The sequence below is a fragment of the Candoia aspera genome, chromosome 1, assembly GCF_035149785.1.
Source record: "Candoia aspera isolate rCanAsp1 chromosome 1, rCanAsp1.hap2, whole genome shotgun sequence".
Taxonomy (NCBI): domain Eukaryota; kingdom Metazoa; phylum Chordata; class Lepidosauria; order Squamata; family Boidae; genus Candoia; species Candoia aspera.
This window is the reverse complement of record NC_086153.1, coordinates 226,080,083-226,102,068: the sequence shown is the minus strand read 5'-3', so window position 1 is coordinate 226,102,068 and position 21,986 is coordinate 226,080,083. Positions and strand designations below refer to the sequence as shown.

Below are 21,986 nucleotides of genomic sequence, written 5' to 3'. Positions count from 1 at the left end.
TTTTGAGTAACACAGTGTAGTTGTGCCTTTCGACTTGTTTGGAAAGTTCTCTAAGAATCAGGATGAATCTGAGAGGGACATTTGTCCAATTCTTGCCCTTTTACATACATGCCAAGGTATTTTCTCACCTCCATAACAAACTGTCCTGCATAAGTTCCTGTCATGGTTGAACTTTGACCTGCTGCAAGGATTCCAACAGCCCAAATATAGAGAGCAATGGGCCCAAAGTAGCATCCCAGGATAATTCCCTGCACAGAAAGAGGCAAAAATTCATATTTTGTATTCCACAATGCATATGCTCATTGTACCCTGTAAAAATGCATAAAATCATTTTGACTTCATCCTGCAAGGCTCCACAAAGCTGCTCACCATCTCATTTTTTAAAGCCTAACTTTATAGTGACAATACCAACAACCTAAAGAACTAAAACCAGAAAGTAATTAGATAATAACTCTAATTAAAGTGAAAGTGATGGAGTGGGTGAGAGGGAACCTTAAATCAACCCCAAGGCTTCAAGATAAGGAAACTTAAAAAGCAATAGAAGTGACATCCATAGGTCTTAGACTTTGTCTCCCTGTTGTTTAACACTTTCATCAATCTGCTAGGAGAGGTCATCTACTTGCAGGAAGTTGGGATATCATCAATATGCAGAGGATACTTCATTGCACATCTTCACCCTTGGTTAGAAAGGCAGTGTGGTGGAATTTGAAGATGTATTTGGAAGGTGGGGAGAAACAGATTCAGATTCAGTCCCAGCAAGATAGAATGACTGCAGGTTTGAAAGCCAACTGATTCTGGAATCAGTTTAACACCTGTAACTCTAGATGGGGCTGTACTCCCCCAGACAAAGTTGACTCACAATATTCTGAACAGCAGGTGGAGACCATGGCCAGAAGGGCCTTTGTGCACTTACATCTTATGTCCCCGTTGCAACCATTTCTGGAAGAGGAAGCTTTGCTCATGATCACTCATGCCCTTGTCGACTCATGTCTGGACTACTGCAATGCAAACCAACCCTTGCACACCAATTGGAAGCTTCAGCTGGTTCAGCATGTGGTGACCAAGTAATTATGGGCATTCCTAGGTTTACCCATACAGTATAACAACATTATTATGGGAGCTGCATTGGCTGCCAGCTGGCTTCTCAGTGCAACTCCTTGGGAGAACAGAAGTAATTGACTGTTCATCTGGAGATTCTATGAAGTTCATCTATTTTGTATCAGCAGCAATTTAGCTGATAGCCATCATTTTGCTGTATACTTACCCCTTGGAAAATATCCACACTCACAGTCTCATTATTTTCGGGAAAGTTGGGGAAAATGCTCTGATTCAAGAATAAGCTGTGGTTGGCACAGACATCATGCTGGAGCATATAAGACATAAGATAAAACCAAGATTGTCCCATTTGACATCAGAAAGAGACTTATTACTCTAGAAAAGGAACCTTGGAGCAGCAAATTCCTGCACTCTTTGTTCTGCCATAAAAAGACCAATCTGCTGTTTGCAAAGTTGTAGGGTAACTCTACCTTAAATTTCTCTAATGCTACTAATTTCTTCCAATGTTCCTTGTCATCCCTACTAGCCCCTTTTTGTGTCTCTGTGTGTGTCTGTATAAACTCTCTAGAGCAACTTACAACTCTCACACCAATACGTGGGACCCACAGGTCTGTCCTTCTGCCCCTTACCATCACTTGTACCCCTTTTCTCTAGCCTTTGTTGCCTAAGATGGCCAGCTTCCTCTGTCTAATGGTAGGAACAGTTCTCTTATATACCAACACTACAAAAATCTGCCTCTCAATTTTCTTCCTTCTTCACAAATGGTAAAGGGAAGCTCTTACTGCTTTGGTTTACACTAATGGGTCCCTGTTTCTCTGACTCCCAGTCATTGAAATATCACTTAGATACAGTAGGTCATTCTATTACATGGGCTAGGATGGGTGAACAAGAAGAGGATGGCCAATTCCTGTTTGGCCGAAGGGATAACTCACCCTCCTTTTTCCTAAGCCTCCCTAGTGAAGCAGAGAAGACAAGACAGGGGAAGCATGCAGAACAGGGATTATTCCCAACCCCTTCAGAATAGCTCCATTTTGGGTCACATGACTGGGAGGGAAGAGGAGGGGTCACTTAAAATGGAGGGGTGAGCCACAGTCCAAGCCACTGTCCAACTGCTTCTCCCATGGGGATGCACTGGGCGATTTTTCTGTGTAGAAGTTTTAGAATTCAGTAGAATTTTTTCTGAAGAATTTTTCTGGAGAATTTCCCAACAGCCCCCAGCCTGATCTGACCCTTTCTTGAACTGATTGATTGATTCATAGATTGATAGATAAATAGAGATTGATTGATTGATTGCTGGCTTCTCCCTCCATCACACTTCTCCCTCCTCTTTGGTTCACTTTTTGGAGAGCTCTTGGGCTGATGGACAGACGGAGTCCCCAAGCCTTTTCTATAATTTCCTTTGGTCAGAAAGAATAAAAGCCTACACATAGGGGAAAGGACCTATAGATATTTATGTCAGGAGAAGAAAATATGGGCTCATGACTTACCGCTTCCTGATTGGTGCGTTGAAAAAAAGCCTGGCCAAACACAGCCATGACAAAAAGATTGATGAGAAAGGAGACAAAGAGTGCAATGGTGGATTCAATCAGAAAGTACATATTTGCTTCTTTCACTGCCTTCTGGCTGGTGCGATCCACTTCTCGGGTCTGTCGGGAAAAGATGCAATCATTTCTATCTTTATCTGTGCCACAGGATATTCTTGTGGTCTTACCTACCCTCTCCCCATAGGACACAGGGGTTGCTGCATTAGCGACATGGGTGGCCTTTGGACACTTCTGCCCAGAGCTTTGGAGCCAAGTCATTTTGGCCTCAAGCTGTGTTGTCCATGTGCAGCAGAGCCAGCTGTCTTCCAGCTTGATTTCCCTAAACGTCAAATTGCAAAACTTCTGTTTTCCAATTGAACATGCCTGAGTACTGAGAGCTATCCCCATTCCCTGCAGCTGTGACCAAAAGTGAGAGAGGAATGATGCTGACTGGTAGCCGTGTTCCTGCTGCTGCTGCTGATCCTCCTCTTCTTCCTCCTCCCACTATTCAAGGGAGGGAGGGAGGGAGGAAGAGCTGGCTGGCTCAGCATGAGTTCTTGGAACAAATGCAGGACAACAACCACGGGCTCTTTCAAGATGGGTTTGGAGGAAGAGGGGAGTATTTTAGGGTTTGTGAGGGACAGAGTTGTCTGACCCTTGACAACATGTAGAATGACAACTGAAATCAGTCCAACCATTTGAGGGTGTGGGTGAGATGTCATCTGTCAGACATGTCTAGGGATGGGTTCATATTTGTCAGGGTTACACCTAGTTGACTGAAATAAACCTCTCTCTAGAAGCCCCAACTCACTGTCCCAAACTTTCATGGAGAAGTCAAGGACAAGATTTGGGTGCTTTTTATTCCAAATCTGAAGTCATCCTACTATTGACAAAAATCAGCTTCTACGGAGTCTAAGAATCTTATTATACATTTGTGTGCAGAGCCTCAGGGTTTAAATTCTGGATCCCTTTCTCCTGCCTTCTTGTAGAAGACTTCTTGCAGTCTGTTTCTCAGGCCTCCCTGTTGATGGCACTGCACTGTGTTTACACAATCATCTGGTCTATTCTCTGGCTTCTTGTTTCCTACCCTTGTCAGCTTCAGTCCTCATACCTTACATGAAGCTATCACATGCTTTGTTTTTGGGCCAGCATGACATATAAATCCATTCATTATGGCTTCAGGTTATGTGCAACCATTATGGCTTCTTCAGTAAACCATGGTTTAAAATAATGTTGGCTAAGCATTACACAGGCTACTTTCACAGATAATGCTTAGCCAATATCATTTAAAAATACTTTCTTAGTATCTGGGAGGTATGTATTGCTTTAAGTTTTGAGTCTGAATAATATAAGTGAATCGTTTTAACTGAAAGCACTGCAGTAATGTGTCATATCTGCTATACTACTTTTCATCGTAGCTTTGTTTATATTGTTTTATTCTAGGTTTTTTAAAAATAATTATAACTCCACAAAGAAAGGATTTTCCAAAATAATAAGTGAGGAAAATGGAAAAGTTTGAAACAGGACTAAAATTTAAGGGTGGCTATTCTACCAAGAAAAGATCTGTTTTGATTTGTCACAAAAAAAATTACAATTAACTTTTAAAAATTGATAACAATCTTTTCTCATAATTATTCCTAAATATCTAAACCTACCCTGGGAATCTTTAGACTAGTAGATTTCTGAAGGTGTTTTTGCAACACTCTGATCAACGTTAATTAACACAGACATGATTTATGAAACTTTATTTCTAGTTCTGCCACTGTGGGAAATGTATTAAAGTTGTAATTAGACAGTATCTCTGTTAGGATTTGTAAGAAAAGCAATCATATCATCTGCAAACTGATTTATTACATGACATTTTCTTTTTTATATTAAGGCTTTGAATATTCTTATTCTTCCTAATACTCTGTGCCAATCTTCATATGGAAAATAGGCATCCACAGTGCCCTGATTTATTTGAAACTTGTCTCTATTCCTGCTTCGCTGATGTTGATTAGCACTTATGCAGTCATGTCTGACCACAGGTTCAAATCCCATTTCTAGCAAAAAAAACTGTTAAGAAATGAGCATTTTACTCTCTCACGTGCTTTGAAATCAACAAAAACCAGCGAAGTGAGTATAATTTTAGAAAGCTTAGCATAGTATAATAGATTATGTATTTTTATAATTGAATTGGCTATATTTCTTTGAGTAACAAACTCAAAGTGATATGTAATAGGGCTGTAATGATTGTTTGATGGGGGACTTTAGTTGTGAGGAAAGCATCCAGCTGGATTCAAGCTATGAAGCAACTTCTCAGAATTTCAGCACAGCTCCTTCGAGGCTCTCTAAGCCTTCTTTGCATGCACAGCAGATCTCAGGACTTGGAAGCAGCCATACTGAGTTTTCAAGTGGATGTGCTTCATGTTTTTGCAGTGAGGATTCGGAGGGATGCTTGGGTCACACACAAAGTGACTTGTCAAGTGTTCTGTATGGGCGTAATTACTTAAACCTTGTTTTGCCTATTGGATAGTAGAGCAGTGAATATTGGTTTATTATGATCTAAAAGTGCAACAGGAAAGTATAATGACATCTGCTAGAACCCTAGTTAGATTATAGCAGTGTTTCTCAGACTTGGCAACTTTAAGATGGGTGGACTTCAACTCCCAGAATTCCCCAGCCAGCTAGATAACTAGAAGCCAAGATGGTTTCCAGTCAGAAATTTTTGTGCCTGCAAATACCTTATTGTGTACATAGATTTGGTATCTATTTTTTTAAAATCCACTCCAAAGCCATCCATTCATGAATTTAACAATTTTAAAAAAAAATTAATTACATTAATGTCTTCATTTTCTATTATTGTTTGATAATCTGTATATCTATCAATTAATTTAGTAATGTGTTTATTAATGATTTAGTTAGCAATTTCAGCATTGTCAGAATTGATTTATAAACAGAATAATACTTTGTAAAAGTATTCTATATATCTTTTTGCTTAAACAATGGATTCTGATTATTACTAGGTTCAATTATACTTATCAAAGAAAGTTTCTGTTTTTTGTTTTCTAATGATAAAATCTAATATTTTTGGAGAATAGCTTCCAAACTCAAATAATTTATGTTTCAAGGAAATTACATTTCTATTAATGTCTTCATTATCCAGTGCTAATTATTATTTGCATTTATAATAAAAGCAGCATAAAAATCAGCATTTCTAGCCTCCTTGTGCTTAATTTTGTTTTCTCTTTCTCTTCGTATTTGCTTCTTTTAAATATAATTTGCCTCACATATAAATACTTTCTAATAAGAGTTTTCATGGCATTACATCAAAGGTTCATTTTCAGCCTGAGTATTAAAAAGTAATTTTGTATTCCTTTAGATATAATTACCTTTGGCCCAAATAATTAAGGACCTATTACTTAATAAGTAAGAACTCAATTTCGATTTAAGAGTAAAGGAACTGAAGACATTGGATTAAAGTGATCTAATATGATATAGCATGATCAGAAATGGTTATTCTTTCAAATGTATAGTATGCTTGCTAATCAAATAAAGTAAGATTAAGATGCTATCTAGTCATTATTAAGCTTTATATTTTAGTATTATGTATAATTTTTAACTGTTGGGTTACTACTCTTCAGAACATTAGTGTTGATAAACTTTGAGCAATTCTGTCATTTTCTGAACTGAATGTAGTTTCCTTTATATTTGCTTTACCTATGTGTTAAGAATCCCCTAATACAAATTTCAGCCTTTTATTTATTTATTTAAAACATTTGTATGGTTGTCCAGCAAAATCAAAGTAACTCTGGGTGAATTACAGAAAAATTCAACAGAACCTAACAGAAAGAATTCAAAACCACAGTCATAAAGAGAGCCCGTTTGGTCTAGCGGTTAAAGTGCTGGGCTAGAAACCAGGAGTCTGTGAGTTCTAGTCCCGCCTTAGGCCTGAAAGCCGGCTGGGTGACTTTGGGCCAGTCGCTCTCTCTCAGCCCAAGAGCCAATCAGGCATGGTATGAGAGTTCTAGTCCCGCCTTAGGCCTGAAAGCCAGCTGGGTGACCTTGGGCCAGTCGCTCTCTCTCAGCCCAAGAGCCAATCAGGCATGGTATGAGAGTTCTAGTCCCGCCTTAGGCCTGAAAGCCGGCTGGGTGACTTTGGGCCAGTCGCTCTCTCTCAGCCCAAGAGCCAATCAGGCATGGTATGAGAGTTCTAGTCCCGCCTTAGGCCTGAAAGCCAGCTGGGTGACCTTGGGCCAGTCGCTCTCTCTCAGCCCAAGAGCCAATCAGGCATGGTATGAGAGTTCTAGTCCCGCCTTAGGCCTGAAAGCCAGCTGGGTGACCTTGGGCCAGTCGCTCTCTCTCAGCCCAAGAGCCAATCAGGCATGGTATGAGAGTTCTAGTCCCGCCTTAGGCCTGAAAGCCGGCTGGGTGACTTTGGGCCAGTCGCTCTCTCTCAGCCCAAGAGCCAATCAGGCATGGTATGAGAGTTCTAGTCCCGCCTTAGGCCTGAAAGCCAGCTGGGTGACCTTGGGCCAGTCCCTCTCTCTCAACCCAACTCACCTCACAGGGTGGTTGTTGTGGGGAAAATAGGAGAAGGAAGGTATGTTTGCAGCCTTAAGTTATTTACAAAAATAATAAAGGCAATAAATAAAACAAACCAGAAACCAATGAAATCATAAAAGAGCAATCCAAACAGAAATGACACCATCATCCAATCAGGTCCCCAACATATCATGACTCCAAGGCCCAAGGAAAGAGCTAGGTCTTGTAGTTTTTAACACAAACAAGTTGTACTTTTAAAATTGTATTTTTAACAAGACATTTTGACAAAAACAAAAAGCAAAACAAAACTGAGCAAGAAATAAAACCCAATAGGAGAGAATTTCCATAGCCAAGAAGACTGTAAGATCTTGAATGGCAGATCCCCTCTAGCCTATGTAGCGGGAGAAGGTTAGTTAGCTGAAATTATCGAGCAGCTAAACTTTATGGCCAATAACCTCTCATTTTCACTATGATCATATTTTGGGCATTTTACAATAAACATCAAATCTGTTGGTCAGCAAATTATTTAGCTGGGTTTGTACAACACATTACGCTGTATACCATGGTTTAAAAACTAAAGTGGGTGGGTTCACACTACATTGCAAAGCCCCAAACAAGTAATCATGTGATTTAGCTCAATGTTTGGACTAAGCCATTATCTGCTTAAAATCTATCCACAGCCAAGTTGTTTCCCTACCTGCAGAAGAAAAAAAAATGCATCTCTTCCTCTGCAGAAAGAAAATAGTTTGGGGGAACATTCTGAGCACTAAGAAAAAGTTAAGTATATATTCCTTCTCCTGTGGTTATTCAGAATCCCTTACAGGTAGTCCTCATTTAGCGACCATAATTGGGACTGGCAACTCGGTTATTAAGTGAAGTGGTTGTTAAGTTAAACTATGACTGTGCTTATGATCTTACTTCAGCTTTCCTTGGCTTTACAGACCTGTGAAGGTCGTAAATGCGAGGATTGGTCGCAAACTTACTTTTTCATCACTGTCGTAACTGTGAATGGTTGCTAAATGAGGCAGTCAGTAAATGAGACCTACCTGATATTGTTATTTTAAATCTTGAAACATTGCAAAATATGTCATGTATCTCCCATATCACTTCTATTAGGTTGTAATTGCTAAAAACATGGAATTTTACCTGCAGAGAAGACACAGAGACTATGCAAGATACAGTATATGGCCTAAACCTGGCCAGCAGGGGGCTATCCTGGTTTGCTTTACTGGTGTTGCAAAATGCAGTCCCCCCAATAAATGTCACATAAATTGCAATAATGCTTTATTACAAGATACTATATACCGACATTGGAAATAATTTTTCTTCTCTTTGCCTTCTCCTCCATCACAAGTGTATCACACTGTCATAAGCCATAAGGTCTATGAATAGGTTTGAAGGCATGGAAGATATCTTCTTATCCAATGGATACGGAACTGTTGATCTATGCCCCGAAATAAAATATCTAAGTGCCAGACACTGACCTTGACAAGGGAAGAGTGTAAATAGATGTTATGGGGCATAATGATGGCTCCGACGATACCCACAGCCTGCAGAAGCTGCTCGTGTCCACAGTGCTTGCAGTAAGGAATAAGCATCCCTTTCAGTACCTCTTTTTGATCAGGATTTACAACCACATACTGCAGTAAGAAGAACAGAAGGTTAGGCAATGCAGACAAAGGCAAGATACATATTGCTTTCTTTTGGAATGGGATCATAGCTCCTCCCTCATTTCCTCTATCAGGTGTGCATCTTCTAAATGGCAGACACAATAAAAAAGGAAAGATGGACTACATGCTTAAAGGAACCCTAGAACAAATGTTAAGAGGAATTAGAGCAGCCAGGAGATGGGAAAACAGGTTAGATGTTTATTAGAGGCCAGGGAAGGTGTGTGCAGCTAAGAAGAGAAGAGAAACGATGAGGGCCTAATGATGCTGCCCTATGAAAGGGATTAGAATGTCAGTATAGTTGTTGTTTATCTTGATTTGTCTGAAAGATGTGAGAAGGTGCTGCAATGTAATTCATTTGTGAGGCCTAGGTGGCAAAGCTGTACCTAAAGTAAGAAATTCTCAATACAAGCACAGGCAGTTATGTTCAGTCAAGTTAGTGCCAATGATTGACTATTGCTCTGATGCCAATATACACAAAAATATTTTCCCCTAATGCAATTTCCTTTTGGCATTCATTGTCACCAGATGTGGACATGGCCATCATCCTGGATTTATTATTTTTAAGTATTAGACAAATACATAGAGCACTTATTTCAGGCTATTTGGAACCTCATCCTCCAAATACAGAACCCCAGAATACTTTTGAAAATCAGTCACTGGGTACAAATAAGAGGGAAGAAGCAGGACACGTATTTTTGTTATGAGCTTCCTGGGGGCATCTGGTTGCCACTGTTGGCCCCTGAATATTGGGCTAAATTAATCACTAGATCAGATGTTCCCACCCAGTACTTTCCAATAACATGCCCCTTCCCCAGATGTTAACTTGCTGGGGATTACTTGGTACCCTAACACCTGTGTGGGGTATCAGGTTGGAGAAGACTACTCTGCTGGAGGTTTGAGAGGGTTTATTTTAAGGTCCAAAGGCTCAGATCGCTAGGCATCCTGGAGAGGAGTGGCTGAAGTCCTCACTTGTGGTTTACCTCATAGCCAAACGTTACTGCCATGATTGTAATGAGGAGGCCAAAAAAGGCTTCTAACTTCCTGAGACCTGCCAAGGAAAGACGAAAGAGAAAGAGGTTTAGTATCCATAGGAGGCACTGGGATTCTCAATTAGATTATTCTCCATCTGGTGCCCTCCTATGAGCAAAATTCTGAGAGCTTCCAGCCAGCAAGGCTGCATTAATGACTACTTCAAGCAGCATTTAACGTTTCACTTGGTGCTCCTTATTGTGTGAGGCAAATAGGAGTTATTTTCCTGAAATCACACTGTGTATTTATAATACCTTGAGTGCTCCTTGCTGTTCTGATACAGCCAAAGACTCTGAACACGCAGAAACAAATGCAAATTTAAAATATAGGGTTACTTTCTGAAATAAAAGCTTTACTTGCTCACACATACACCCACTCATGTGTACCTACCCAACTCACAGTTCGCTGGCCAGGCCAAATCAGGCCCGCAACTAGGGTCTGTGTCATCCGGGACAAACATGGATTCTCCGCCCATTTTGGCGCTCCCCAAGCACTCATTTTGGCGCCCCCATCCAGCACGGCACCCGGGGCACATGCCCCGCTTCCCCCCCTCCCCCCAGTTGCAGCCCTCAGCTAAATTTGAGTTCCAGAAGAATCAAGGTGAGATGCTCACCATCAGAGTGCCTTGTTCTGTGATGCAAAATACCACCAATCCCACCCACTTTCTAACATAGCTTGGCCAGTCCTAACTTGGTTTGGCCAGTCCTGGTTTGGCACTCCTCTCATTAGTTTTCTACCCAGAGCCATTGCCTCATCTGGGTCACATCAGCATCATCTATTTTTTGGGGGGGTACATTTTATTGTGAGAACCATTTCTTAATTTGAGAACTATCTATTGTGTCTTCACAGAAAATTTGATTCTGGTACTGTACCATCTGCTGCAGAAGCAGACATCTACTATAAAAATCCTTATGCTTTGTGTGGGCCACAGGTACTCTAACTTACATACACGCTCATGCCATTATACTTGCTCACAAATACATAGCAGGAAACTCCACAGCATTCATCATATGATAGCTATAAATACTGTAATAAACGGGCAATACATGGTGGTGACATTAGTATTGGCATTGCAGTATATGGGAATATCTTTAACTACACAGTAACCAGACTCTCATAAACTTGAATATCTCACTAGATGACTCAGCCATGCACTCCTCCCTTCCCTCTGGCCCAATATTTACCATATTTATCTAAGAAGAGGAAGAAGAAAGTGTCCACAATTGTGATCAAGACTCCACCCCACAAAGGGATACTGAAAAAGGGAAAATAAAATTTTATCATTGGAATATAATTGCATAGAACTGACTATTTCTCAGGGTACAATGAAGATTCGGCATCCTGCTCTCATAAATGTATGTCTGATCCAAAGGGGGGAATCACATATGCATAAATCCAGGAGGGCTGATGCTTTTTATCCCAAGTTTAACTGCAAAATTTCAGTCTTGTAGGATTTTTGTGATGATTCATAGATGAAGGATAGGTAAGGGAGAGGTTAGATACATAGCTGTGTTAGCAAAATACTTATTGAGGGTCCTCATGTTTGGCTAAAGCTCTATCTAGAGTGTCTTTAATTCAAGGGATTATAAAAAAACTGCTTTCTGCTAAGCCAGGCCAGACTTCCAGCTCTGTCTTTCCACGTGGGTCTCTCTACTGGTTCATAATCAGCACCAGCTGTGTCTAAGAGCTGAGTCAATGCACTGCTGGCTCAGCTGCAGCTTACCTGCTTTTGGAGCAAAGCTGTTTCCTTCACTTGAAGTTCTGCAGAGCTTATGGACAGTACATTTTCCCATAGACAGAAACTCTCGTCACTCACCACCAATTTCTTTCTCTCTCTACCCTTGCTTAGAGATCAAGAGGCCATAACACTTCAAGACAGGTGAAAGTGAAGTGCAGATCAGACTCAGCTTGCTTTTGAGGAATTGGGAGTGAATGCCGTGAAGCCCACACTGATTGTCAGAAACTCTTCAAGCTTTAGATGGGAATATTTTCCAGCACTACCTAGAGGGGATCGAACCTGGGACCTCAGGCATGCAAGAGACATGTTCTGCCACTGAGTTATAAATCTTCCCCAAAGATTATCCCTTACTTTGCATTAACCTTTGAGGAAGGCTGTTCTAGACCCTGCAGCTTTGAAGTACTGTGTTCTTTGCTTCCATAATTGTGTCTTGGCCAGTCTGAAATACATCATCAGGAAATATGTGACAAAAGTTGCAGTGTCTTGCTTTGGCAATCCCTTACCCCAACCATTTTGCCAGAAGGGTATTTAAAATGGGGAGGAATTATGCCTGATTTGCAAAGAGCAGAAAAATGACTGCATTGGTTTCACCTTATATGACTCCAATCTCTCCTGATTCCAGGAACCTATAGAGAACCAATGGTACAATCTGGAGTTTGGTGGTGCCAGAGCATTCACAGCATTTGTCTTTGAGACCTGCCCATTGCTTTGCCTTGTGACCACAGAAAAATGGGGACCTTACCGTCCAGCTGAAAGGAGGTTGAAAGCAATTGCTGTCCCAATCACTTCCTGCATATCAGAGCCAATTATAGCAATTTCAATCATGATCCAGAGCAGCACACGTGGGGCCTACAGCAGAAAGGACAAAAGCGAGGCTGTTAGAAGATACAGAGGAAAAGTTGACGCACTAGGATTTCTCGATGCCTCTTTCTAACTTATATAGAAACTCAGTGGTCACCATTCACACATGACACTAATCTAGGGATGGGCTATATTTACAGTGACCACATGTTCTTTATTGTAAAGGACAGTCCCTTATTTCAGAAAGTTGTCCTTTAGATGTATTTATTTTTCAAAAACTGTTGTCCTTTATTTTGGTCATATAACCTTTACCATGCAAATAGTACCACTTGATGCAAAGTCTTCCACATTCATGTGAAAAATATGGACATTGAATTGTCTTTTAAAAGTAAATTTACATATACTGGTTGATTTGAGATATTTGTATTAGAATATGCATTTTTGTAAAGTTTTTCTTGGTTTTGCTCTTGAATTTTCCTTTGTAAAGCAAAGTTATAAACATAAACAATTAAATGTTTTTATCCTTATGAACCTCTTTCAGTTTTGTCCCTTTTTCAGATTTGTCCTTTATTTTTTCCAAGATAACATGGTCACTGTAGCTATATTTAAAGGTCAGGATCTACAGGTCAGCATCTGACCTTCTGGACTGTAGGAAGCCAATAGTGACAACCAGACATTACCTGAAGGTTCATGACTGAGTATTTTCAGCCCATTTTTCACTTTGTGTGTTTGTGTGTTTGTATGTATGTGTGAAGAGTAGGCATGTGAGTGGGAAGCCTCCCTAGGGCTAATAACTCCCATCCTACCCTAAAAGCAAAAAAAATAATAAAAATTCTTATTTTTAGACACAGGTTTAACATACTTCCAGAAGATCACTAGATACATGTTCAAAAATAGCCTGAGAGACCTGTTGGGATGTAGAGCATCTCCATGCAGGCTGTCTGTTACTTGGGCCACTTTAAAGGTGCAAAACCATTCCAAATGGTGACCTAACAGTACTCCATCCCACTCACTGCTCATCAAAGAGAATGTGGCTGTTTTTCCTTCTGGCTGCTGATGGTGTTGGAGGGGAAACACAGCCAAAAGAATCCACCAATTGCTGCCCTTAACTTATCCCACGTTAAAGCTGAAAAGAACAGCTCCACTTATTGGCCTTCTTAATGAAGCAGAGAACAGCTAGGCTGTGGGGGCAGTGCCAGTGATGTGGGCATACTTCTTGGCCAACTCAGGGCCTGGAGGAATCCATGCTATTGCAGCAATGAAAGAAGAATCACAAGATTAGTTTGGCAGCTGCAACCATGCCTGAGCAACTCAGGTTTGGCAACAGTTATCCAGAACTTAATCACCTCCCATCTTAACTATTACAGCATACTTTGGAAAAAGTAAAGATGTCTGGAATTGGCAATAAGTGCAAAAGAAGCAAATAGGCTGATACAAAGCACAACACAACAACAACAAATAAAAAATAGGCCCAGGGATCACAGGGTACCCATGAACAAAGATCTGCAGTGGTTATCAGTGATTTTCTAAGCATATTGGTGTTAATTCCGAAGTCTTAAACTTTTAAGGCCTGGCTTTTTGAGGGACCAACTCTCAATACGTTCTCTGGGAAAGGCCCTTCTGGAAATGTTCCTGTGCTCAGATGGGGGAGAATTTTCTTTTTGCATCACTCCCAGTTATGGCTTGTACTTCCTTGGAAGCTGCATTTGAATCCCACTTGCTCTGCTTTTAGAAAAAGGCCAACATTTTTACAAGATTAACAGTGAATGATTTTATTGTTAATTTTTTAAAAATGTATATATTCTTATTCTTTGGAATCTGTATTTATGTGTGTGTAGTTTCAAACAGAAAGGCAACCTATAAATCAGGAAAATTAGAGATATTGTTGTCTGTAAACCATGATTTATGTTTTAACATTTTGCATGAAACCAGCCATTATGGCTTAACCAATAAACTATGATTAGAAACAACTGTGGCTTAGTCTGAAATATGAAATCAAATTATTCTTTGTTTACCCATGGTTCCTTATATAAACCACAATTGTTTGGTTCACACAACAATCAAGCTACCTACATCGTGGCTAGGTGCAATGTGCAAAGACAGCGAAAGAAAGACAAATGGAGGCCAATTCAATTCCATTTGCAACTACCATTGTGCCACTGTAGACACTGAATGAACCAGAATTTGCCGATGCTTGTCCTAGTGGTGCAATTTACTGCTTGCTGCATATTCATACTCACCTTGGGATAGTAGTGATAACATATCTCTCCTAAGTCCTTGCCTGTAACTACCCCAAGTCGGATAGCCAGCCTTTGGCAGAGCAGACCCAAGATTGTGGCCCAAAGCAGGACCCAGAGCAGCTGTGTAGGGAGCAAAGGTACATGGTCACATAGCACGTAGGGGTTTCTGCAAGAATACAATACCTAAACAGGACTTAGACCCACCATTTTTACATAGCTTCAGCATATTGGGAGAGAATCTCAGAAACACATGTCCATATACAGCATGGCAGGTCAGTTACAGAGGGTAGAATGAATGGGGACAACTCTGTAAAGTCTCTGTGAATCTAGAGGTTGAGCAATGAGAACTGGAGATATGCAGGCATTCTCCTATTCCAGCCCTTGGGATGGGCTTGAATAATTGAGAAAGATGGAAAACAATGTGTATTTGAAGTAATCTCAAAGAACGTACAGAGAAGACATTGCAGGCTACTCGTTGTGTGGGCCTGTCCTCCATTTCCTCATGTACTCACTTGGAAGCCAGCGACAGCTCCGCACTGTAAATCTGACTCAATATTTCCTGGATCCAGGTAGGCAATACTCATGAGGAATCCTGGCCCGGTGAAAGCCCAGAGCTTTCTGAAACTGAAACCATACTGGAGAACAAAGATTTGGAAAATTCAGTTGAGGAACTAGACGAAGAAAAGTCATTGCAACTTTTTCATATTTGGATAGCTCATTCTGCTGAATCAGGCCTATAAGATCACTCTGCTTGTCAACCAACAAGAGCATCCCTTAGAGAAACCTGACATAAGAAATACCACTTTGATCTCAATTAAAGAATTCCCTCCTCTCCCTCATGCAGATCAACACATTTGTGTTTCTGTGTGTGTGTGTGTGTGTGTGTGTGTACATACATACACACATACACACAAACAGTATATATATGAAGAAAACACCCTCTGAATCCTGCATAAACATTTCCCTGTTCTTCTAAATTGCTCCTAGCCTTTTTCTAGGCCAAGGGTGGGCAGATGTGGTTTGGAGGCTGCACCTGCCCTTGACCACAAACAGCATAGCCCAAGAAGTGCCAACATCTCCTACTGATCAGCATAATCAACAGGCTGGCAGGAAAAGAAACTGCATGGCTCCTGCCAACCAGATGCTTCTGTAATGGCATCAGGAGCCAGGAGGGAACTCAGAAATTGGCAGAAGGGATGCGGCAGGAATCCCTCCCCACCAGGGAGCAGCTGCCTGCCCTGCAAGACTGTCTTTGCAGCATTTTCTCTGAAGCAGCAGCCAGGCCAAAAGTCGATTGGCTCCACTTGCAAAGACCAACACTGGTCCCACAGTATCCTGGAAACTCAAGGACACCTCCTTACCTTGATCTTGGATTGGTGCAACCCTTGCAGGTGAAAATAGCCTTAGCCCCCATCCCATTTTTTTCATATGTTCTAAATCTTTCCAGCCACCCAACTTTCTTTTTTAATATAATTTTATTAAAAGTTTTAAGAAAGAAGATAAAAAACTAATAGAAACTAATATAAAGTAAGAAAAAGTAAAAGTAAAAGAGGGAGATTAAAAAAAAGAACAAAAACAAAGGAAAAAGGAAATATAAGGAGTAACTTCTGATTTTTTTTACAGCAGTTATAAGTACAATTATAAGTTTACCTCTGGCTCTGTGGTTACAACATACACCTATTTCTTTCTATAATCTATTCTTCCTAATTGTTAAAACCATAAATCATAAATTCATTTTTTTCTGTTTCACACAAAAAGTCTATAAGGGGTTCTAGTCAGCAATAAATGTAGATATTGTCTTTTGTCTAATCAAAGCAGTCAGTTGGGCCATTTCAGCAAATTCCATCATCTTCACCAATTATTCCTCCACTGTAGGTAGTAGAGAAGAGACATTCTCCAATGTGGTAAAAGGTAAAGTCTTCTTTGACTCAAACTTGCTTCCTGATGGCTCCATGTAGTTTTCTTGGCAACAGCAGAGAGATGGTTTGCCCATGCCTTTTTCTGGGATGTCTTTTCAACTTCTCAAGCTATCCTACAGCTCTGCGACTTGCTGATGGTTGCTCATCCAAGAAGATTCGACATTGCTTAACTTTTCAAGATCAATCAGAGCTGGTTAGATGGTACCACCTGCTGTGCTGTGTTCTCTAGCTCCTTTTTAAAAATTTACAATATTTGTAAATTGTTTTTTATAGGATCTTAATTGTTTATTATTATAGTTTTATTATAGTTTTAATTTTATTGTAAACTGCCCAGAGTCCCTCTTTGGGGGAGATGGGCAGTAGCAAAATTTGGATAATAATAATAATAAGAAAGTCATCATTTCTCAAAATTGCAGTGGCAAGTGTAATCAAATACTATCTAATAAAATAAAAAGAGGTTTACTGCTGCTTGCTAGCCCCAAATGGAAAACACTATATTATTTGGAAATGCATAGAATCGGAACTGGATGGTTTTCATGTAAATATAAGCAGCATATCATATAAGATATGATTACGTTAGTCTTTTCCAGCCTCAGGTCTGACTCTGAAGTGGCTTTAACCACACCAGTTGGGAATTAAGGGAGGCAAAACCAAACATGCTTAGAGGGCTCCTGGATGAGGAAAGCTGGTTGGAACTGATCAGCAACTGAAATCTGCAACTTCAGCCAGGAATTGAACCTGGGAGTGTTACCTGCAAAGCATGCAAGTGACAATGGTCCTTTTTCTATCAAGGGTTTGCAGTAATGGGAGAAGATAGACTGGGAAGGATTTTACTGTCAATGGAGCATCTAAAAATATCAAGAATCCTTTTAGGGACTAGTGGCCTGTTTTCATCTCCAATAATTTCCAGTAGCTCTCTATCTTCCAGTGTTCAAAGCCCACATTTCCCTAGATCCTCAGAACACAGATATTGTTAATTCTAAGTAAAAAGTAAAGTCTCCTTTGAGTTCAGCTCCAGTGCTGGGGACTATGCATATATCCAGTTCTTTTTTTAAAAAAACCCAATACTACTGAAAGAGTTTGCCATGGCCTTTTCCTGTATGCTTTTTCACTTCTCAGCCTATCTGGATAATAATCAAAGAGAGGAGTTGGTTACAGTCAATCCTGCAGAAGGGCTGGATTTACCCGTCATGCTCAAGCCATAATGTGGTTCATTAGCATGCTGTGTGAGCCCAGATATGCTGTGGAGCTGATAGTTCCAAAAGGCTTTTTTGGTGAACTCCATGTCCACAGTCAAGAGTGCAACCCCAGGACAACAATCAATGTGCAAACTCATAGCCAAAGGCTTACCCCACCAACATCTGGAATAGTGATCCTCTCATCCAAGTAGGTTTGATCCTGGTCTGCCTGGCGATCATGTGGTTCTGGTGAATCAGTAGCACCATACTGAGTTTTCCTTCTAATTTTGTTGCCTAGGAAATTTAAAGGCAAGGAGCGGTCAATAGAAATAGACACAAATGAATGGATCCCTAAAAAATGTCCTGTAGTGACTGATGCAATACCACTATGATTTCTGCTATGATAGCAGTGCCTAGCATTTTCTTGTAGTATGAAAATTCCTTCCCTCCCCAATTTTCAGCTCTCCCACGGGCAGAGAACACTTTTGATGCAATATCAACACCTTGCAAGTACTTAAAATCTTGATAGCAGCAGCCAGTAAAAGGAGTGGAGAAGTTCACGATGTGATTAAACAAGGACCCGCTGGAGCAAATCAAAGGAACAACAACCTCTTTTCCTAGACTGGCCTACCATATATTTCTGAGAAACGTATTATCAAGCCATGAAGGCCACTGCCCTCCATTGCTATGATTCCCCAACATTTATTATATAATGGTATGCTGCCTCTGAACAATCAGGTTCTGTATTCAGCCATCATCATGATTTAAAAGCTACTGATGGACATGTCCTCTGTGAGGTCCTGTAATCACATAAGAAGTGTCCTATAGGAGAAAAGGTGGGAATTTCAATGGGAACATGCCGTTTGAAGCACTATGCCTGCATTGTGCACACACTGTAATACTAGCCTGCAATAATGAGAAGAGTTCCTAGGGAAAAAACATAGTTGTCATCTCAGATGATCACTGAACTTCTGTCTCCATGAATGCTTGCTATGCCAATCTCAGATATGGCATATCCAACTTCCCACTTCTCAGAACCATCACAAAATGGTTTGTAGTCAGAGAATTCAGTTGACTATCTTTCTGGGACCAGTGATCCTAACACAATCACCCACAATGAAACAAACAGAGAAAGTGCTTCCAAAGAGTTGGCCTCTCATACCATTCCCCGCAAAAAAGTCTGCTGTTTCTCAATTTTTCCTCATTTAATTTGAAACATGGGAGAGTGTCAAATGGAAGATCTTCTCTGGACAGCCCTTCTCAGTACAACTTGAAAAACGAAATTGAGTGATTTCATAGTAAAAGGCATGTCTCCAGACAGCCACAGAATTGCTTCCAAGAGAATGGGAAATCCTTTGTCAGTACATACTTCATCTTGAGAAAAAGAAGTAAAAAATGCTTACAAATATAAATATATCTTTATATCAGTTCTAAGATACTAAAGAAGGAATATCCATACCTTACCCCGTTCCTGCATATCTCTTCCTACTTAGTTCATGTACAGCCCAAGTAACTTTACTTTACTACTATCTGATTTATAAGCAAAAAGTCTTTTTTCTGATGAGGCTCACAGTCTGGAAAAACCAGCTTGGTAAGTCCATGCTGATACTTCCGAAGCAGTGAAATCGCATTTGCATGTTCAGCTAGGGATGGGCATCAGCAATTGATTGCAAGATCTGAAAATGTTCTGACCATGAAAGGGTTGATGTAAAACTCCTATGCTGGATACCTGCATAAAGTGTGTTAGATTGCTATACATATTCTGAGCCAATCGAAGAGAATGGCACATTGAAGATGTTGCCTAGTCTGACAATGAAACGTCTGCAAGAAAACAACAAGGCTCAGAGAGCACCAAGGACTCCACATATTCTGAGCCAGCCCTCAAGACACATATTAAAATAGCTACGTGGGATCTTTTGCTTTTCAAAGGAAAAAAATAATTAATGAGTCAGGTGAGGAAATGTAAATGTTATTTTTTTGCAGATACAAGTAAATTATTCTTATGGAAACTTTGGGCAGATATTTTTTTCAACTTCTCCAAATGATAAAAATCTAACTTCCAGCATTCCATCTATTCATTGTACTTTTCCCCATATTTAAAGATACTTCTTTTGTTGCATAGCGATTGGGGATTAAAAAGATATATATTTTCATTTATCTAAAGAAAACCATTTGGGGCATTAGCCAGTCAGATGCCAAAAATTAATAACAACGTACATGAAAATATGGGCTGTTATGTATGGTACCTTATGAAGCACAAGGTGTAAATTCTTAGTTTAGCAGAGTCTCTATGTTGGCTTAGTCCACCAAACAGAAATAATGCTAGGCAGTAGCAAGACCCAGAGAGAGACAGAAAGAGAGATTATTTTTGCCAGACTTCTTTTAAGTGAATGAATATATTAAACAGGTTTTATAACACACCTTCCAACCTCAGCACAAAGCTCAAGGGGAGTTCAATTAGAAATGATGTCACCCATGAAATGTTAAGCAATATAATGAATAATCAAACCAAAGAGAGGTACAGTATAGCAGATAAAACTATTTCAAAAGGAGGACAATTATTTTTTCCAGACCCCACCTATACGTTGGAGCAGCAAGTACACCACTTTATGCTCTCTCTGCATAAAATCCTCCTGGGGGTTGCTGATCTACATCTGCAATGCTGATCTGGTGCCATGGTGAGGGCGCAGTTTTCCAGGCTCCTCCCTTCATTGGCTAATAGTTTTCAGAACCAAGCTTCCTTTCCACACACACACACACACACACACACACACACGTGCTAGATGAATGGGAGGGATATTTCACAAACCGCCACACACACACACACACACACACAAGAGATAAAGGTGGGTGGGTAGGAACAATACTGTAGAACCCTGTTTGCTTCTCTCTTGTGAAGGAAAGGTTAAAGTTAATTCACAAAGTTTGGAAGTTGTGTGCATAGTACACTGAATGATTGACCGGTTTGGAACAGAGAGTAAGAGCATTGATTGGCTGGTACTCTTTGCATCCAATATGAGCTATCATTCCACACTTAAAATCTATGCTGGAAAGGATTCAGCATCTTACAGAACATGAGTAGCCACCCTCCCTAGCAGCTATCCTATAAGAAAAGCTCATTTGTTGTGTTTCACGTTTGATGGGGCTTCGATGTCTGCTTTACTGTACAGTAATTGTTGGAAGATGCTACAGAGCCAACGTGGTGTAATGGTTAAGGTACTGGTCTAGGACTGGGTTCAAGTCCAACTTCAGCTGCAGAAGCTCAGTGGGGACCCTGAGCCAGTCGTTCTGTCGGCCCAACTTCCCTCTCAAGTTTGTTGTGGGGAAAATTGATGGAGTGAATGTAATGTATATGTCCTCAAGCTCCTGGAGGAGAGGCAGAATATCAATCTAGTGAATAAATAATATGAATGCTTGGGGTGCTTCTTATTAGTCACATCAGTCAGTAAAATTATATGTCTGGGTGCTGGGCTATTCTAAGCAAGCTTGGTTCTGGGGGAAGAGAGGCAGCAGATCTGCTTGAAGGGAAGTAAATCAAGTTACTTTCAAGTTGCTCTAGTGAGTTACATTAATATGTCCATGCATGTTTTCTTGGCATAATAGACAAGGGGTTTGCCACCGCCTTTTTCAGGGACATTGTTTCAATTTCTCAATCTGGACTCTCAAAATGGCCAACTTCTTAAGCACTAATCAGTCACTACCACCTCAGTGGCCTTGTCTGTAGCATCCTGGAATGTCTTGGTAACACAGGTATTATCCCCTCGTCCTTGACACTGGCCTTGGTCTTGCCTCCAGACTGTCATTTGCAGACCTTCATTCCACAACCAAACCAGAGAAGGTGGAGCGAGTCAGAGTGAGACAGCGTTATGCCATGTAGCCTTTTTATTGCCCCGACAAGGCCTGGAGTCCACTCAGGCTTGCTAAGTGAGGAAGGACCCCGCTTTGACGGAGTAGAACCAGGGCCTTTGCTCTTTGATGAGAGCCAGTTGACTGCAGCTCAGTCTTATGGCTGTGAGATCTGTGAGCACGCAGTTGTCCTCATATTTAGATGACCACTAAGTTTTGCAGTGGAATTCCTAGGATGTAATTTCTTTGGGTTGAAATCACTGTTAGGGTGAGAAGTTCTGAGCTACATGTAATGGCTTCAGTTTGGCTGACTCTAGCCCTTGGCTTGGAACTTCAAAGATCAAAAAGAGAAATCCTTCTACTGCCACCTGCTGGTTCGAGCATGAAAACATACATCATGTTAAGCCACTGTGCGCTTGACAAGCATTTTGTTAACAAAACATGACTTAAGATGATGGGTAA

At 40.6% G+C, this 21,986-nt stretch overlaps 1 protein-coding gene across 3 annotated transcripts in view; it reads right to left on the bottom strand.

Annotated features, from left to right (window-relative positions):
• Positions 1 to 21,986, bottom strand: part of SLC11A1 (solute carrier family 11 member 1) — a 32,766-nt gene that overhangs the window by 9,566 nt on the left and 1,214 nt on the right. The window contains exons 1-11 of one of the 3 annotated variants that reach the window (XM_063288886.1): positions 19,138 to 19,198; positions 17,851 to 17,972; positions 15,094 to 15,216; positions 14,582 to 14,701; positions 12,283 to 12,389; positions 10,987 to 11,057; positions 9,754 to 9,821; positions 8,588 to 8,743; positions 2,544 to 2,702; positions 1,265 to 1,363; positions 129 to 248 (exon numbers count right to left, since the gene is read on the bottom strand). In XM_063288886.1, the coding sequence (XP_063144956.1) occupies positions 129 to 248; positions 1,265 to 1,363; positions 2,544 to 2,702; positions 8,588 to 8,743; positions 9,754 to 9,821; positions 10,987 to 11,057; positions 12,283 to 12,389; positions 14,582 to 14,701; positions 15,094 to 15,165 (972 nt within the window). In that variant the 5' untranslated portion in view covers positions 15,166 to 15,216; positions 17,851 to 17,972; positions 19,138 to 19,198. Of the gene's footprint in view, positions 1 to 128; positions 249 to 1,264; positions 1,364 to 2,543; positions 2,703 to 8,587; positions 8,744 to 9,753; positions 9,822 to 10,986; positions 11,058 to 12,282; positions 12,390 to 14,581; positions 14,702 to 15,093; positions 15,217 to 17,850; positions 17,973 to 19,137; positions 19,199 to 21,986 lie in introns of those variants that run through there. The other 2 variants (XM_063288885.1, XM_063288884.1) reach the window with 2 other exon arrangements.